This window comes from Perkinsus marinus (assembly GCF_000006405.1).
Source record: "Perkinsus marinus ATCC 50983 genomic scaffold scf_1104296933122, whole genome shotgun sequence".
In the NCBI taxonomy this organism is placed as follows: domain Eukaryota; phylum Perkinsozoa; order Perkinsida; family Perkinsidae; genus Perkinsus; species Perkinsus marinus.
In genome coordinates, this window is record NW_003215247.1 from 127,699 (window position 1) to 143,247 (window position 15,549).

A 15,549-nucleotide genomic window follows, 5' to 3' on the forward strand; every position below is an offset into this window, starting at 1 on the left:
GTACCTGATGATGGTAGAGAAGTTGCTATCCTGTTTGGTGATGATGGAGTGTTGGTTCTGACCCTATACCGTTTGAGCATGGTACGTTAACGGGAAGTGTTTCTTCGAATCCAAATTATCCCGATTCCCTCACTATGGTGTGTCTATTATTGTTTTATATTATTGTTGATAAGTAGTCAAGTTGTAGTAAGGATACTCGTTGTCTAGAATATGTTCCATACTCGATGACGCTGCCGTTGTTGGTATTGTTTCTACTGTTATTTGCTGTATCGCTCCTTTCGTTATTGTTCCTGTCGGCGCTCCACGCGTCGCTTTCTTCTACATACCATGGTCACTAAGTACCTATTCATTCACTCCATTACTATACCGAATCTCGGTGAACTTATGATTGCTAGGTCTGTCGTTGTGTACGAGTTGTGATGCTCACTGCAGAGTGCCTGGCACCGTTCACTGAGGTTATTTCCTGTATCAAATTACGTTCAACGGCGACTTTTTCTCTGTTGCGTTGCTCTTGCCTCATCGGAGGAGATCAACTGTATTCAGGCGAATTCGTCTCCCTTATGCGGGAAGTTGTTGTAGTGCCTCCGCCTCCACCTCCTCTGTTGCTCTTCGTGGTCAACGTCAAGACGGCTGCTACAGTGTGGGTCGAAATTAGCCAGAATGACAAGGTCTCGATGTTGAAAAAATACACCTTGAAAAAGACAGGTAGGTGGTTCGGCTGAGTATGTGGTGGTTTACAGTGGAGTTTCACTCGGTAGACGTGAAGTGGTGTAATACTCCATGCAAACTATAAGACGTATATACCTCTGGGACCGATAACACCACTGTTTTCCGCCAAGTGAAATGTGAAATATGTTTTCCACTAGTGTTTTTCCATATCGCGGATGAAATTCTAGTGCTGTTAGGCATACCAGTAGAGGAACAAATATTATTACATTCAGGAGAAGAGCTGAAGGATGAGTAAGTTGATCATGTCCATGGTTGGTCTCTTGATGTACGTCAGGTACGTGCTGAAGGACTGTGGGGCGCTGCGAGATAGAAATGTTGTCCATTTGGTTGATCGACGCGATGCGCCAGGTAAGGGATGGACTTGCTTAGGAGGGATGGTCTAGTGAGTTTTGATGTACAGGTGAGATGACAGTGGAGGATGCCTCGAAGGAGGAGGCGGCAATCCACGGTGTCAATTAACATGCTGTCTTCGGTGCTACTGCCTTGAGTTAGCGGGATACAGCATTGACAGTGTTCACTCCTAATATGCGAGAGGTCATCACGTGTCATCTCGGCCAGGCGGGATGTTCTGTCGGCCAGAAGGTATGGGAGCTCTTCTGTATAGAGCACGGCATCGAGCCTGATGGTAGGCAGTGTGCAGTAGTCTATCAAAAGGGTCATTTCCTTGGTTCTACACTGTATAGTCTTTGAGGGTCCTTCATCCGTGATTGATGGTTGTTTGCAGTACTGACGAAAATGATGTGGATGGTCAGGCACGATGCCGAGCGATGAATCTGTCGGGTCTATGGAGGATCCTTTTAATACGTTCTTCCATGAGACTCCATCAGGACAGCACGTTCCTCGCACGTTGTTTATGGATACTGATCCGAGTGATATAACGTCGTCGGGTGGGGTTGAACCTGGGACCTTTGGATTGCTAGGTACGAAACACGAGATCCTCGGACCTCGCTGTAAGTGGCGTAACCTGTACAATCCCGAACAAGTGATGGGGTACAAGCAGGATTGCCGCAGTAACTTCTTTGAGGGTCGGACACAGGCCATCGAGTGATAACTAGGGTATTGGAGGAATACAGGAAATCGTGGTTGATAGCTCGTCGTGAAAATATAGAGCGAAGTTGTTCGAAGTTGGTCGATACGCGTGGGCATCGGACATCGGCCGACATTATGGTTGATCGGAGGAGGGCTTGTTGCAGGTATCACATAGTGGATGAGATGATGGACAGATTGAGGAAGGAAGCCGATAAGTGCTCTAATCTAGCAGGATTCTTTGTGGGTGTTCGTCCTGATCGGGACTCGGCAGATCTTGAGTCCTCAGACGTTCCGTTCCTTCGGTGGAGGGACAGGTTCGGGCATTGGCTGTGAGCTGTTGGAGGCACTGAGAGAACAGTTTGAGAAGAAGGTAGACTAGTGATTCGATAGGTCCCGGGTTCGATCCCGGCTAAGGTTATATTTTGCATTGGCAATAAGAGGAAGGAATGGTTTGCTCTCGTTTGCTGTTGCGACCTTCCCTGATGGCATTTGTATGTAGGTTATCCTGGAGCCCGTACTATATCCTAGTGCGGAGTACAGCAGTTCAGCAGTTGAACCGTAGTGTTGGTAGTGCCTGGATTATGCGGTATCTCGATTCTTGGAAAAGGTACAATTGCCTCTTCGCTACTGCTTACAGTAAGGCTGTGTGTGACCTCTCTCTCATGCTTGACAACCAAGCAGCCTATAAGCTGTGTCGTGATCAGCTCGCTGTTAAAAATCCGGTAGTCGTCCCTGGTGGGTCGCCGTTGCAGGGCATGCTGGTCAGACCTTCTACCATCTCAATCGACTTATTTCCCAAGTTGTATCGGCCTGTACTACCTCCCTACGTTTCGAGTCTATGATCAATGCCAGCCTCCTTGAGATCATTCATAACATTGTAGGCGCACTAGGGGTTCACTACCGTTCTTGAATAGCGTCGTAGTAGGTACCCACGCCAGTGTATAGGTATCCAATTGTAGCACTGTCGCCAGTACGCCATGCCTCTCGGCATAAGTAGTGACATGAATCTGGATGGTCGTCAGCTGTATGGTGCTTTAGGCATGAGTCCTTCTCCACTAAGGATATTGTTATTGATCTGTTCGAACCGAGGAGTTTCCTATGCGATGTCGGGCCGACATTGAGGCTGAATCGCTATTTGAGTGTATGTGTATTACTAAGGTGGGAAAGGTCCTTGGTTCGATCCCTGGCCACTGCATTTTAAGAGGTACTGATCCTCGCCATGATGGAAGGTCGGGTAGTGTTGGACCGCCAATGCAAGCGGTAGCCCCATCGACGAGGTCCTGCCTTCTCCCTCCTCCCTCAGGTCGACGCCCTGCAAGCGATCAATACTCTGTGTAACCCGAAAGCAAGCTATCGTACGGCGCTGCGCTTCTTGCCTTGGATTGGTAAGTACTCACTTTCAATAGGAAGCTGCGAATCTGTTTTGGGCTGATAGTCTCGTCTTTCCTTGCCGAGTATAATAGCTCGTAGACTTGGAGGCAGCGATCTTGATCATCTCTATTCCTGGTGCCAATGTTGTTAGAGTCCGGCTTCAAAGTGGGAGTCGTCGGTGTGCCTCCCAGCATACCTCTTACTGGTAATGGAGAGCCATTCATGGCACGTTGCGATCGGCAAGGGTGTGTTCTGGCTAATACCACAGCTGTCAGAACGATGTTCTTGAGGCAGTATAAGAAGTTCCTACAGGTAGGGGGATATACTATGGCGTACTCTTAGTAGTAAGGCTAGCGGCGGGCCTTGGCCTGATATGCCTTGGATGCTCCTTGTTGCAGTTATTCTACCATAAGTCGTACGTATGGCAGTTCGTAGACGCCAACGGTGAGATGGATATGTTCTATGAAGCGAAGGAGATTGTTAGGACTGTAAGGCAGTGATCATTCTATACCACTCCATTTGCAAATTCCGTTGAGACAGATCATAGATGATCACGAGGCTCTCCTCCAGCAGTGCATGGCGAAAGAGAGCGAAACCAACGTGGTAGGTGAGCTCCAGTAGTGTAATGAGATGCTGGGTCCAGTTGGAGTTGGTCGGCTCGACAGCACATTCTCATGATGCCAATGCCACCGACAACCACCCACCTTTTACTGATGAGGAAAATGACCAGAGGGTCGCTCAGCAGGGATGATCAGCATCATTGCATCATGTCTGTGCTAATCTCATGTTATTTCTTCATGTACTGTTGTGGAGTTTAGTGGTGGGGAGGGGGTAGGTATGATGGCAGTAGACACAGCCGTAACACTGTCCTATACATGTCATCTGCCAGCCGTAGTCGATCCTATTCGAAGCGCTCTGATGGAAGTGAGCGTAGTCGCTCGAGAACTCCAATTAAGGAGGGAGAGGAGGAAACCCCTAAGCGTGACGCTAGCGAGGAGAAGGTGCTGAGCCCTAAGGAGAAGAGTCCTGTGAGGGAGCGTAGTGAATCTGAAGACCGCAAGAGTGATAGTGAGGCCTCGGTACGATCGAGCAGAAGGGGGGATAGTAGAGGTCGAGGAGAGAAGAAGAGCTGCAGTAGAAGTCCTCACAGTCGTAGACGTGGGACGAGTCCGGATAGAGAATCGAGGTCTCGCAGTGAGGGCGGTCGAGGTAAGCTCTTGTTGACTGCTGCGCCATGGAATTCCGGTCTATCCAGCAGGTCGTTCGGAGTCCGATTCTCGTCATCGTGGGCCGAGCAGGAGAGAGCGCAGTCGTTCCCGTACCCCTGGTGGTCGCGGTGGGGCTCGTGAAGGCTCCTGCAGTTTGCTTGTTAGGAATCTGGTCAGTAACTGGTAGCCTCGTTAGCATAGGGTGAGTATTTGCCTTTAGCCCGATGAAGTGAATCCTATGAGACTCCGCGATGCATTTGAGCGCTTTGGGTATGTGCGGGATGTGTACATCCCTTTGGACTACTACAGCAAGAGGCCTCGAGGCTTCGGCTTTGTTGAGTTCGACGATCCTAGGGATGCTGATGAGGCCAGGGACGCTATGGATGGTCAACGACTTGGCAGCAACTATGTTGGTAATAGGGCGAGGTGACTTTCAATGGGCTCTGGACTCTGTGGTGAGCAGAGGTGGAAGTTGCCAAGCAGAGACGGAAGTCCCCTAGGACTATGCGAAGACTGGATGATGAATATAGAGGGGGAAGGTCTTCAAGAGGAGGGTATGGTGGTGGCTACAGGTGAGGCGGGCTCAGCTTCCCTATGCTCTTGTATTGGTTGTTTCAGAGGCGGTCGTGAATACTATTCCGAGGGCAGAAGTCGTCGCCGTTCCCCCTCCTATGGCAGGTGAGTTGAAGGAACTTCTTCTATGGTCCGAAGGCCGGCTCGATGACTACCTCTCCCTTCAGACGTTCTCGTTCTCGTGATCGTTATTAAATCACTATCGCTAGGAGTGACACCACAGCAGTGTCAGGTTTACTAAGGAAATAACATCGAAGATACGTACTCACTCGGAACATTTAGAGGCCTTGGGTTTTGTTCAATTCAAGGGGGGGGGAGTGGATGGTGGTGTTGGAAGTAGTTATTGGAGTATGCTCTTGGCGCCTACGAGCCTACTGCGACCCACGGCATGGTTGACGTCGCTGGGTTGGGGAGGAGTCCTCAGCCCGATGCTTGGGCAGACTAGGTGAGTCCACATTGAGGGGACTGTTGTAGTGAGGACCAAGGTGGAAGCATATACATATGGTCAACTACATTTCTCGATGACAGTATGGAAATTTTTAGAGGCCCTTGTTTGTTTCTGAACACTTCCGCTCTAGTTCCTATAGTAATTGCTGTGATAAGATAGGAAGCTCATGACCATAACTGAGGAAAGCGAATATATATTCCAACACCGGTGACGACCACTTAGGCGGGTCTGCAGGGATAGTTTGGGGCGCATCTGTTTGTGGTGTCGATTGGTGGCTCTTTAGAGGTATGAAGGTTCGAGTTAGACAACGAAGATCCCACAAGGGTCGCTTGCTCCAACATCATCAAACGCACTATGTTCCCAAGTAGGGGTGGGAGGGGTTTGCTGTGCCCTTAGCTCAAGTGTGATGATGTTACACTCTGCCTTGTCTCGTACCGTTGCTATCAGGCCCATATCGTACATGGCCATACCGAAGAGTGTGATGGCCAGTGGCTACATTAGGAGGATGTTCAGAGCAGGTGGGTGGTATGAAGGGGCATGGGGGCAAGGAGGGCATCTTTGTTCTATTGTGGCAGGAACGAATGAGTCGAGAGAGCTCATCAAACAAATTGAATGGACGAAGTATCTTTGTGGCGTTAGAGGTTAGTGGTGGCGGTGGTCTGGGAGGCAGGTTCGGAAGCTCCCATGGTTTAGGAGTGAGATGGCATCCGAGTGGGTCTTGGAGAGTTCAGTTCAAGAGGCGGTGCTATGAGCACAACTACTTCGTCAATTGCAGCTGCTATTTCAGAGTCGGTCAGTGGGGGTTCGACAGGTGAGTAGCTTAAGGAGTGGTATGGATTTTCTGGAGATGTCCTGTCCAGAGCTAAGGAGATGGCCATAGGATACCGTCGGCGACTTGAATACGAGTGGGCGGAGGTACAGGAGGCATGGAAGGTGATCGATCATGAGAGGGAAACTGCTCGGTTGAAGAAGCGAGAGGCGCGGCGTGTGGCGGAGTTGGAGGCTCAGGAGCTGATGGACCACGACGGTGATGCTGATGGGCTCCTTATTGGTGGTGAGGAGTGATCACAAGTTTCTGTTGCATGTACTCTTACTCGATTGGTTTCTGTACGGTAGATGGGGACTTGGTGTTGGTAATTGGGAAGAGTAGTAGTAGTAGTTTCTTAAGGAGCAGTAGTTACTCGCATGCATCTACCCCATTGGTAAATGCTTTCCCTGCGTGTCATCAGTTCTGATGGTCGTCAGGGGATCGATCACACCTTATGGGCGCTGTGCTCAATGATAACCTTTTGATGTAGCGTCTGCTCGTCTGTTATAGAGAGTGTGCTTGTTGTCATAGGGAAGTAGTGTAGGATGATTTGGGTATGGTTTTGTTCCCTTCCTTCCACCTACACCATGCCCCAGCCCTGCCCGTCGACCCTATGGGGATCTTCATGAAGATGTTCCACAGAGTTCAAGAGGTCGGCTACAGGAACGGGGAGATTCTCCAGAGGGCGGCGTTAGAGGCAGAAGGGAAGGATGAGGCCTATGAGAAGTGGGCCAACGAGATGGCGAGTCATGGCATGGTAAAAGCTCACTATTGCTCAGCCGTGATGATCGTGGATGTGGTATTCATTACCTCTATACGTTCGCGGAAGTTTGAGCGTTCTGTGATTGCCTTTCTCTACTCTGTCTTGGAATAAGGCCAGAACGTTAGCGTCAAATGAGGGGTATATATTCTTCATTAGTCGTAAAGACAACATACTCTGTGTCATAAACTATGGCGCGATAACTGTTGTTGACTCGTTAGGATCCCTCGGCGTGGCAGAAGGTTCCCCCACCACCACCTCGTAGATGCACTCCCAATTATGATATGTGCCCTAAGGGATGGCACAGGTCAGTGGGTGGTGGAAGGAAGAGGAGGAGGAGGAGTGTGGTGATGCGTGCCGTTAGGTCGGTGTATATGGGGAAGTGTGGCTTCAAATGCGAGGCGGACGATCCCTATGAGGGGGGAGGACCATGCTTCCCTATAAAGGACCTCAGTTGTATGGGGTATAAGGATAAGGAGGTACTACTAGAGCCGTGGTGATATATTCGTAGGTAGCCCTCGAGGGCCTCTTCTGTCTCATCCAATAGGGAATCAGAGACCTCAGTCGGTCCAGTCTGAGGAGTATCATTTCAGTTTATGAGCGAGCATTGCGCTTGGGATTGGCCTTGTCGTCACCCCTTCGCCCCCCGAGCGCCCTATAACCCCCATCCACCTCTCACTGGGTGGTGGGATTGGCTAGTCAAGTATCGTCATTTAGTGACAGTTCTGGCTGGAGGGATGCTCTCGGCCGGTGGGTGGGCTTGATCGTCTGAATCATAATCGACCCGTGTGATGCCTTGTATTGCACCGAAAGGCGTAGCTTTCCGAATAGAGTCCATATAGGAAGTCACAGCTCTCGACTATCATGGCGGCTTTTAGGGATCACTCGAAAGCTGAGTAGAAGAGAGGATGATGAGCACCACGAGGGGTCATCCCTCGTCACCACTTCGGAGGGGAGGACCTCTCCCCGCTCGAGCTCGGAGGCTGTAGAGAGCACTGAGCTGATGGAACATGCTGTTGGTGCTGTATTGTGATTCGGTGGTTGAGGTAGTCGAGTTGGCATAGCATGCAGGCTTGGGGTATTCCTGGGTGGTTCAGCTGTGGTAGTAGACCCCATCGGGTGTTGTGTTGAGGCTGCTGGTTATTCTTGTGGGGTCGTCAGCTTTCCATTCTGTGGGTTTGTCCTTGGTGATGATAAAATGTCAGCAGGTCGACGATGAGAACGAAAATAAGGAGAATGCTGGCCGCAACGCGAATGTCGAGGTGAGGGGCCTGTTCTGTATCTACTAGTGGGGAACCTAGGATACTCCGGAGAGTCCTGATATGAACGGGTTGTTCCTTATCAGTTGCCCGACGATCGTAACAGCCGAGTGAAGAAGGCCACTAGCGACACTGCAGCCTCCACTGAGGATACCACTCCTGATGAAGTCCAGGTGAATCCTCGCGACGTCGCAGGGTTAATTTCGTGGCGCGTGACGGAATCGTGGGTTCGACATACAGGCCACTTAGCGTGGCAAAGACTGTCTTCTCACGATGGAAGTTCTGTCATCCAATAATTTGGCTTCTGCCTTAGCCACGTCGGGGGGTGGTGGTCGAGGAAGGCCGTCGACAAGCGAGAGAAGATGTGAACAGTGTAGTTCAGCAGGTAGATGGAGAAAGGGGAGAGGAGTGTGAGGGAGTGGAGCTCTACAGGTCGCGCCTGAGACTCCTCCTAAGAGACCGATGCCCAGTAACGCTGCGGGGTCGATGGCGAAGAAGCACAAGTTTGGCAAAGGAGACTTTAAACGACTTGTCATCCGAGACATTGTGAGGGAGAAATGGAGGCCCTGGGAATCGTACCGGGGTGCGTACAGGTTCTGGAAAACTTCAAGTCGTATGGTGGTCATAAGTACATCGGCACATTCTCGAACAACTTCTCTGTGATTGTCGGTCCTAATGGATCGGGAAAATCAAATATCATCGATGCCATGCTTTTCGTTTTCGGCAAGAAGGCTAAGCAGATTCGACAGAACAAGCTAGCTGAGCTCATCCACAACGCTGGTGGGGAAAGGCCGGACCGAGCCAGGGTGCGCTGTGGGAGGATGTTCCTTCCTCACTGATGACCGGCTTCAGGTTAAGATTGGTTTTGCAGAGGTCAACAATGAGGATGGTCAGGAGATACCTGGCTCGGCCTTCACGATCTCTCGGGAGTGTTATGCTAACAGTTCAAGCAAGTAGTAGCCACTATAACTATTATTGCTGATACCAGTGTTGGAATATATGTTCGCTCATCTGAGCTGAAGAGTTTTCGCACTTACTATTGAAGTTAACAGCGGGTAGAAGTGTTCAAAAACCAATAGGAATTTCCCAGAACTCCCTCAGAATTTTCATTTTGTCACTAGCACGTGAGGTTAATCATGTGCGTAGTTCCCCACACTAGGCTGATACTAGTTGTATACAATTCCAGTTCAGGAAGGTTCTCGCCTAGGAGTGTATCTAGGTACGCTATAGACGATCGCACATCCTCCTGGACCGAAGTCGGTGACCGCCTTCGGGGGTATGGCATCGACTTAGATCACAATAGGTGGGGCCTAGTTGGTGATGGGCGTTCAGGCTGAGCCGTGACAGGTTCCTCATCCTACAGGGAGAAGTGGAATCGATTGCTATGATGAAGCCGAAGGGGGAAAGCAGTCAGCCGGGCTTTCTGGAGTTCCTTGAGGAGATCATTGGATCCGAAGTGTAGGTTGCTGATCATGGAGCCTTCACTTTGATGGGGAGCGACCCTCTGTAAGGTATATAGAGGATATCGAGAAGTCCACAGAGGAAATGAATAGACTTGTTGAAGATAGAAATATGCATTTGAATAGAGTCAATGCTGCTCATAAGGACGTAGTGGCGCTGGAAGGGCCCAAGAGGGAAGCTATGAAATATGTTAAGTGAGTGGGTGGGGTGCTCTCTTGACATAGGGAGTTGGATCATTTCAGAGTTCAATGTAAGCTGATTGGGGCGAAGGCTAAGTTGGTACAGTATAGCAGGGGAAAGGCGGACAATAGGCGGAGAGAGGCAGAGGCGGAGAGGAAGGAAGCGGAGGAGGCTTTGAAGGAGATGATGGAGGAAATTGAAGAGTGAGATCGGGGAGCTGGGTAGAGGGGAGTGGGCTCTTAGGGCCAATCAGAAGCTGAAGGCGGCCGAGGGAGAGTGCAGGGTTAAGGAGAAGGTCTGCCATAAGATCAGTCACAAGTGCGATAAGTTGTTGAATAAGTTTAACGAAATGGACCGACAGTTGACCAAGTCAAAGGAGGATTTGAAGTAGGAGGGGGTATTGCTTTTATGCTGGCCCTTGACGTTCTGTGTTCCGCAGGGCGTGTGAGATGAAATTGAAGCGCACGAAAAAGGAGATAACAGTGAAAGAGAATAAGGCGGAGAAGCTGCAGGATGACGCCAAGGAGATGGAAGAGGTCGACTTGCCTAAAGTGAAGCGAACGCCTTTAAGTCGGAGGTGTGGTATGGGAATTTGTTAGGTAGAAGATGAGATAAGTAAGTTGGAGGAAAGGAGTGGTATTGAAAGGGAGAAGCTGGAGGAGATATATGGGAAAGAGGCTAAGTGCAGCACTGAGAAGAAGTAGTAGTAGTGGTAATGGGCATCCATAGTAGAGACGTGGAGTTGGATGGTAGGGAGGAGCTGGACAAGTTGACCAAGGATCTGGACGAGCTGAGGTCTGCGGAATCAGAGTATAAGAGGGAAATAAACGACATGCTGAAACAGAAGAAACAGCTGACAGATAAAGTGAGGGGGAGGGCTGACGGTGAACTACAGAGTAGTTGCCTGTGGTCATCTTGAGGGGGGAATACGTATAGGGGACTAGTTAAAATGTGATCACGTCTCGTTCAATTTAACGTGATTCAGTGTAATCTCGAGACTTGGAATCACGGATAGTAGCTAAAACCCGTCGTCGCGGTATGAACAGTACTTCGTCGCCTACATGTTAGGTTTCTGCCGCCCAGGGCCAGCGGGCTAGGATTGAGCAGGAAAAGCAGATTATGGTGGATAAGTTGAAACATAGGGAGGAAGCAGTGGAGGAGAGCAAACGAGTGATGGAACAGTAGGGTGGGGTGTGGCAGTGGGATTCCTTCGAGGTCCAATGGGGTCACTGCAGGTACTCTGGGAGGATCCACCAGAATGAGGAGAGGATCGCGGAGATCTATGAGGCATTGAAACAGAACGGCATTGAGGGCACCGACATTCACAGTGGGAGGGTGGGGAGAAGTGGTGGGGGTGGTGACAAGGTTGTTTAGATAAAATAGAGAGTACCCACGTGAAGATGCAGGAGAGTGGTGCTTCTCAAGGAGCACCTAATCTAAGACGGTGGGGGAGATGAACTGGGGGGGAATAGTGGAGTTTCACCCGTTTTACGTGAATTGGCGTCATAGTCTAGTTGAAAAACGCGACATCCGCGATATGAAGTGAATTGCGAACTCTTCGCTGATTGTACCCGACAAACTATTCCATATCACGTAAAGCACATCACGTGTTATACGCGGTTTTCACTGCTCGCATGCGTTTCTCGCGAAGTGAAACGTGAAATCTTTTTTACTAATGTTTTTCATATCACGGGAAAAATTCCGGTGTCATGGTGGAGTCCTCTCTCAGAGCTGTAATGCAAGCAGCCCGATCTGGTCAGCTGAAGGGAGTCCACGGCCGATTGGGAGATCTAGGGACAGTTGATGATATGTGAGGGGGTCTTTACTGACAGACCTCGTTCTCTGGGAGGGGCAGTCTCTTGCAGATACGATGTGGCGGCTTGCACAGCGGCTGCAGGGACATTGGAGAACATGGTGGTTGATAGTAAGTTGGTGTTCATATCTGCGGTCACACTTGAGTTGTTATAGATGCTGAGGCGGCCCAAGCGGTAGTGGAGTTTTGTAAGCAGAGGAGGTTGGGAAGGGTGACGTGCATTATACTGGACAAGGTCATTATTAGCCTCACTATGTCGATCGTTGCGATGTGAGGATCTGTAGGTGTTAGAGAAGAAGCCGGCAGGAAACCCTCCAGAAGATACTCAGCGTCTCATCGACTTGATTAAGCCGACCGAGAGGAAGTAGGAGAAGGTGTCATCAGTTTGTCACTCTATTCCATAATAGATTCCGTGCTGCATTCTACTTCGCGGTTCGAGAGACCTTGGTAGCTAAGGACCTGAATCAGGCTCAGAGGGTTGGTCACGGCGAGAGTACCAGTGGGCGTCGGTGAGTCGGAAGGCAGAGTAGAGCAACTCCTTTTGCGGAAGGCATTAGTCGCATGTCCTTATAGTTTGTGAAGGGGTTATGTGTATTACCAAAGGGCTGTGTGTGCATGGCCACCTCCTTCTGCGGTAGGTACCGTGTCGTATCACTGGATGGAAAGCTAGTGGAGACTAGTGGGGTGATGTCGGCTGGTGGCAGGACAGTTAAGGGCCTCTTTGGATCACAGCGAGGAAGGGGTGAGTGACCGCCGACCAATTTCGTGCTTTACATGCTGTTATTGTAATCTGTTGTGAGCTTATGGTTGGGAATAGTCACTTCCTCCCTGTGTAGATCCCGAGACTGGAAGCTATCAGAAGCTGGAGCAGCAAGTCGCTCGACTGAAGCAGAAGTCAGGCTCATTAGAGGCAGCCATGTGGTCAGCCATCTTCCTCTCTCCTATGTAGGATCGACGAGCTCAAGACGGCTCGTGAGAAGCTCACTAACGAGCGCCTGGAGCTGCAGGACATGAACAGACAGATGAAAGCGGTAGGATGCACCCATCACTTCTCTAAATCCTAGCGGAGCGAAGCTCATCGATCTTTTCCTGTTATGGTGATATGTAACTATATAGTAGTGTTCTTCAGACGCTGGCGGATCATGAACAGCGACAGCAGCAGCCGGTAGACCTGGAGGCTGTGAAGCTGTCGATACAACAGTAAGGTGGCCCTCTTGTGTGGTTTTGAGTGTGAGTGTGGTTATAGATTCGACCGACAACTGGAAGCAATAGTATGTCCGGAACTAAGTGACAGAGAGAAGAAGGAGGTAGCGGAGCTAGACGGGAAGATTGAGGAAAAGCAGGGAGAGCTGAATGAGGTGAATCGGCTCCTTGGGGCTCCTTAGGAAGACGCATTGTGTGTGACAGATTCAAGGAGGAGTCAGAGAGCTCTTGGAGGCTATACAGTTGTTGAAGGATAAGATACTGAGATCGGAGGGAGATAAGACACGAGCACAGAAGAAGAAGATGGAGGATTTGAAGAAGTCCTTGGATGAGAGGAAAACCGACAAGCGACGGGTGGGCAAAATGTCGCGCGCCACGAAATTACCAGGCTTGTTGCTCCAGTTGGCTCTGAATATTCGTAAAGCTCGAGAGAATGCCGAGAAGGCGTTGAAGGAGGCCAAGCAGCTCCGCAAGGACATTGACGCTCTGGAGAAGGAGGAAGAGGAGCGGCGACCAGAATCTGAGAAGTTGGGAGAGCTTCGCTCCGCCGATCCGACTGGTTTTTATTCAGACTGCAAGAGCTTGCCTTGGGACTGTTCGAGGATCATAATCAGCTACTGGAGCAGCGGAAAGAATACGAGAAGGAGGTGGAAGCGTTGAAGGAGGAAGTGAAGAAGGTGGGCGACTACGGCTGGAGGGCTGAGATGTTACCGGTCCTGATAGATTCGTGATGAACACCAAGATGTGAGGAAGAGGGAGGAAGATCTAAAGATGGCCTATGAGGAGAAGTACGTTGGGTAGCTGGAGAGAGGGTAGATGATGCCGAGCCTCAGGAGTAACAAAGTGAAGCAGCATGAAGAGGCTTCAAGGCATCATAGTAAGGAGTTGGCCACGTTGAAGAAGGAATGGGATGACCTTCCTACGGCGCTTCTATTCGAGGAGCTTGAGGTGAATCCTTGGCCAGTTGATGGGCTGATTCTGGTGCTTCAGCATGACTCTGCGGTGAACCTTCCACCGCTACCATCACAGAGGAGCACACCAGTGACGTCGCCTGGCCGGCACGCGACCCCTCGGCTGCCGAGGGAGACTCCTGAACACACACCTGAGCGAGTTAAGGACGAACCTGATGAGAGGATGGGGAGTGATGATGAGGAGCATGGTATGGTGCAAGGGGAAGAGAGGATGGACTGTCGAGCACTGGGGAAGGCTGTCTTGATGGATCTCACTGAAGAGGAACTCGCTGGGGTGGAGAAGGCTCTGGTGAGGACTGATGCTGTCTATTTCGGTGGTCTCCTCTCTTTCTGTTCATTGGGTTTACTGGTGATCAGTCGTCGATCAAGTCGACCATGTTCTCCCTCGAGGAAGAGATACAGAAGATGCAACCCAACACTAGGGCTATTGAAGACTATAAGAAGAAGGCTGCCGACTACAAGAGGAAGAAGGACGAGCTCGACGCGGTAGGGATGGACAGTCGAAACCGGCTTGGTCGGAATCTTCAACTCTAGGTTACTAAGGATCGCGATAATGTACGCAGTCAGCTGAAGCAATTGGAGAACGATCGCCTCACTATGTTCCTCACAGTGCGTCTGCTGGCAACAGGATGGCATATTCGATGAACCTCTTAGGGCTTCCACGTGATTCGGGAGAAACTGAAAGAGCTGTACCAGATGATAACCCTCGGAGGGGATGCTGATCTCGAGCTTGTGGACGGGCAGGACCCCTTCTCTCTGGGGATATCCTTCTCTGTGCGGCCGCCCAGGAAGAGCTGGAAGCAGATAGCAAATCTTAGTGGTGAGTTGTGCATGTTTGCGGTTGTCGGTTGAATGCCGGTGTAGGTGGAGAGAAGACCCTGGCTTCGCTCGCTCTGGTATTCGCATTGCACCACTATAAGCCGACGCCACTGTACTTCATGGACGAAATAGACGCAGCACTCGATCAACGCAATGTTGCTATCATCGCCAACTACATCAAGGAACGAACACAGAACGCTCAGTTTATCATCATTACTCTCAGGTGACCGGATGCGCTTTTTCATCACAATTTGAATGGTTGAATCTCTGGGAAAATTTCTTTTTATTCACATTGTGTCTCAAATATTGAGATCGGGCGAATAGCTTACAAAAGCATCCAGCAGACCTAACATTTCAAAGCAAGGATTTGAGAAATTTATCGTCATCTCAAATCGGGATTACGATCGACCGACCTTTTAGTGTGCCAAGCGTATCTATATTTCTTGTTAGGAATTCTATGTTTGAGTTGGCGGACCTACTGGTTGGTATATGCAAGACTCAGGATAGGAGTAAGAGTATAATGGTAGATCCGGCCAAGTATTTGCGACGAGACTCTCTCGACAATAGCCGTAGCAGCATCACACCGCTACTGCCGGTTAGAAGGTGACACAATGCTGGTCGTCACATATCAATTACGTTATGCATTCATCATTTCTATTTTGTCGGAGGTGTCGAGTTGTACTGAGGTATTTACGGTTCGGAAGCTTGACACCTGCGAGCCCGATATCATTACGCTCTATGGGAGTAACTTGTTGGTCATGTGAGCAGAGATTCGACCGCACCATGTATAACGGATCAGCGATTCCTCGGAGCATCCCGTCCATTCACAGGGAAACAACCAAGTGTCAAAATCGGTGGTAATTTCGATAGACCTGAGGGTTCAACAATCAATGTTACCATCTACTACCCACGAATTG

The 15,549-nt window shown here is 50.1% G+C and overlaps 6 protein-coding genes across 6 annotated transcripts in view; all 6 read left to right on the plus strand.

Moving 5' to 3' along the window:
- Positions 1 to 541: 541 nt before the first annotated feature.
- On the plus strand, positions 542 to 1,200 carry Pmar_PMAR009541 (NEDD8 precursor, putative). Its single transcript, XM_002785265.1, has 4 exons — positions 542 to 705; positions 906 to 960; positions 1,004 to 1,077; positions 1,130 to 1,200. Exons 1-4 carry the CDS (start codon positions 561 to 563, stop codon positions 1,186 to 1,188), a joined length of 333 nt encoding a protein of 110 aa, XP_002785311.1. The 5' UTR covers positions 542 to 560; the 3' UTR covers positions 1,189 to 1,200.
- A 54-nt stretch (positions 1,201 to 1,254) lies between these two features.
- Pmar_PMAR009542 (alpha tubulin, putative) lies at positions 1,255 to 3,880 on the plus strand (the record flags this gene model as incomplete). The annotated part of the gene is made up of 16 exons (XM_002785266.1): positions 1,255 to 1,354; positions 1,482 to 1,616; positions 1,650 to 1,773; positions 1,923 to 1,998; positions 2,045 to 2,128; positions 2,258 to 2,316; positions 2,366 to 2,480; positions 2,525 to 2,635; positions 2,684 to 2,751; positions 2,797 to 2,905; positions 2,963 to 2,992; positions 3,062 to 3,143; positions 3,281 to 3,441; positions 3,528 to 3,617; positions 3,670 to 3,732; positions 3,773 to 3,880. The coding sequence occupies 16 exons, from the start codon at positions 1,255 to 1,257 to the stop codon at positions 3,878 to 3,880; spliced, it is 1,515 nt and encodes a 504-aa protein (XP_002785312.1).
- A 97-nt stretch (positions 3,881 to 3,977) lies between these two features.
- On the plus strand, positions 3,978 to 5,166 carry Pmar_PMAR009543 (serine/arginine rich splicing factor, putative). The gene is made up of 6 exons (XM_002785267.1): positions 3,978 to 4,338; positions 4,388 to 4,509; positions 4,558 to 4,750; positions 4,801 to 4,909; positions 4,956 to 5,015; positions 5,078 to 5,166. Exons 1-6 carry the CDS (start codon positions 4,005 to 4,007, stop codon positions 5,103 to 5,105), a joined length of 846 nt encoding a protein of 281 aa, XP_002785313.1. The 5' UTR covers positions 3,978 to 4,004; the 3' UTR covers positions 5,106 to 5,166.
- Positions 5,167 to 5,818: 652 nt separating this feature from the next.
- Positions 5,819 to 6,423, plus strand: Pmar_PMAR009544 (conserved hypothetical protein; the record flags this gene model as incomplete). The annotated part of the gene is made up of 4 exons (XM_002785268.1): positions 5,819 to 5,876; positions 5,934 to 5,999; positions 6,052 to 6,169; positions 6,219 to 6,423. The coding sequence occupies 4 exons, from the start codon at positions 5,819 to 5,821 to the stop codon at positions 6,421 to 6,423; spliced, it is 447 nt and encodes a 148-aa protein (XP_002785314.1).
- Positions 6,424 to 6,722: 299 nt separating this feature from the next.
- Positions 6,723 to 13,643, plus strand: Pmar_PMAR009545 (SMC4'SMC4,, putative; the record flags this gene model as incomplete). Its single annotated transcript, XM_002785269.1, has 35 exons — positions 6,723 to 6,923; positions 7,148 to 7,233; positions 7,291 to 7,405; positions 7,520 to 7,676; positions 7,805 to 7,955; positions 8,059 to 8,188; positions 8,272 to 8,358; positions 8,499 to 8,570; positions 8,618 to 8,731; positions 8,779 to 8,991; positions 9,038 to 9,138; positions 9,405 to 9,488; positions 9,533 to 9,643; positions 9,697 to 9,840; positions 9,889 to 10,029; positions 10,070 to 10,213; positions 10,266 to 10,377; positions 10,426 to 10,526; positions 10,556 to 10,691; positions 10,895 to 11,007; positions 11,062 to 11,153; positions 11,201 to 11,270; positions 11,556 to 11,636; positions 11,692 to 11,750; positions 11,795 to 11,901; positions 11,936 to 12,003; positions 12,047 to 12,148; positions 12,278 to 12,381; positions 12,476 to 12,557; positions 12,589 to 12,670; positions 12,769 to 12,839; positions 12,886 to 12,997; positions 13,047 to 13,369; positions 13,414 to 13,519; positions 13,566 to 13,643. 35 exons carry the CDS (start codon positions 6,723 to 6,725, stop codon positions 13,641 to 13,643), a joined length of 4,050 nt encoding a protein of 1,349 aa, XP_002785315.1.
- Positions 13,644 to 13,658: 15 nt separating this feature from the next.
- Positions 13,659 to 15,549, plus strand: part of Pmar_PMAR009546 (structural maintenance of chromosomes smc4, putative) — a gene marked incomplete at both ends in the record, with an annotated part of 5,060 nt that continues 3,169 nt past the window's right edge. The window contains 6 exons of the mRNA XM_002785270.1: positions 13,659 to 14,102; positions 14,171 to 14,299; positions 14,348 to 14,422; positions 14,468 to 14,633; positions 14,678 to 14,855; positions 15,083 to 15,147. Coding sequence (XP_002785316.1) covers positions 13,659 to 14,102; positions 14,171 to 14,299; positions 14,348 to 14,422; positions 14,468 to 14,633; positions 14,678 to 14,855; positions 15,083 to 15,147 — 1,057 coding nt within the window. The remainder of the gene's footprint in view (positions 14,103 to 14,170; positions 14,300 to 14,347; positions 14,423 to 14,467; positions 14,634 to 14,677; positions 14,856 to 15,082; positions 15,148 to 15,549) is intronic.

Bases quoted from the DNA above. Each gene is read 5' to 3' on its own strand.
- Pmar_PMAR009541 (XM_002785265.1), top strand. From the start codon at position 561: ATGCGGGAAGTTGTTGTAGTGCCTCCGCCTCCACCTCCTCTGTTGCTC. The intron at 706-905 runs GTAGGTGGTTCG...TAGTGCTGTTAG, and splicing joins ATACACCTTGAAAAAGACAG to GCATACCAGTAGAGGAACAA. The intron at 1,078-1,129 runs GTAAGGGATGGA...TTTGATGTACAG, and splicing joins TGATCGACGCGATGCGCCAG to GTGAGATGACAGTGGAGGAT.
- Pmar_PMAR009543 (XM_002785267.1), top strand. From the start codon at position 4,005: ATGTCATCTGCCAGCCGTAGTCGATCCTATTCGAAGCGCTCTGATGGA. The intron at 4,339-4,387 runs GTAAGCTCTTGT...TCTATCCAGCAG, and splicing joins TCGCAGTGAGGGCGGTCGAG to GTCGTTCGGAGTCCGATTCT. The intron at 4,751-4,800 runs GTAATAGGGCGA...TGTGGTGAGCAG, and splicing joins ACTTGGCAGCAACTATGTTG to AGGTGGAAGTTGCCAAGCAG.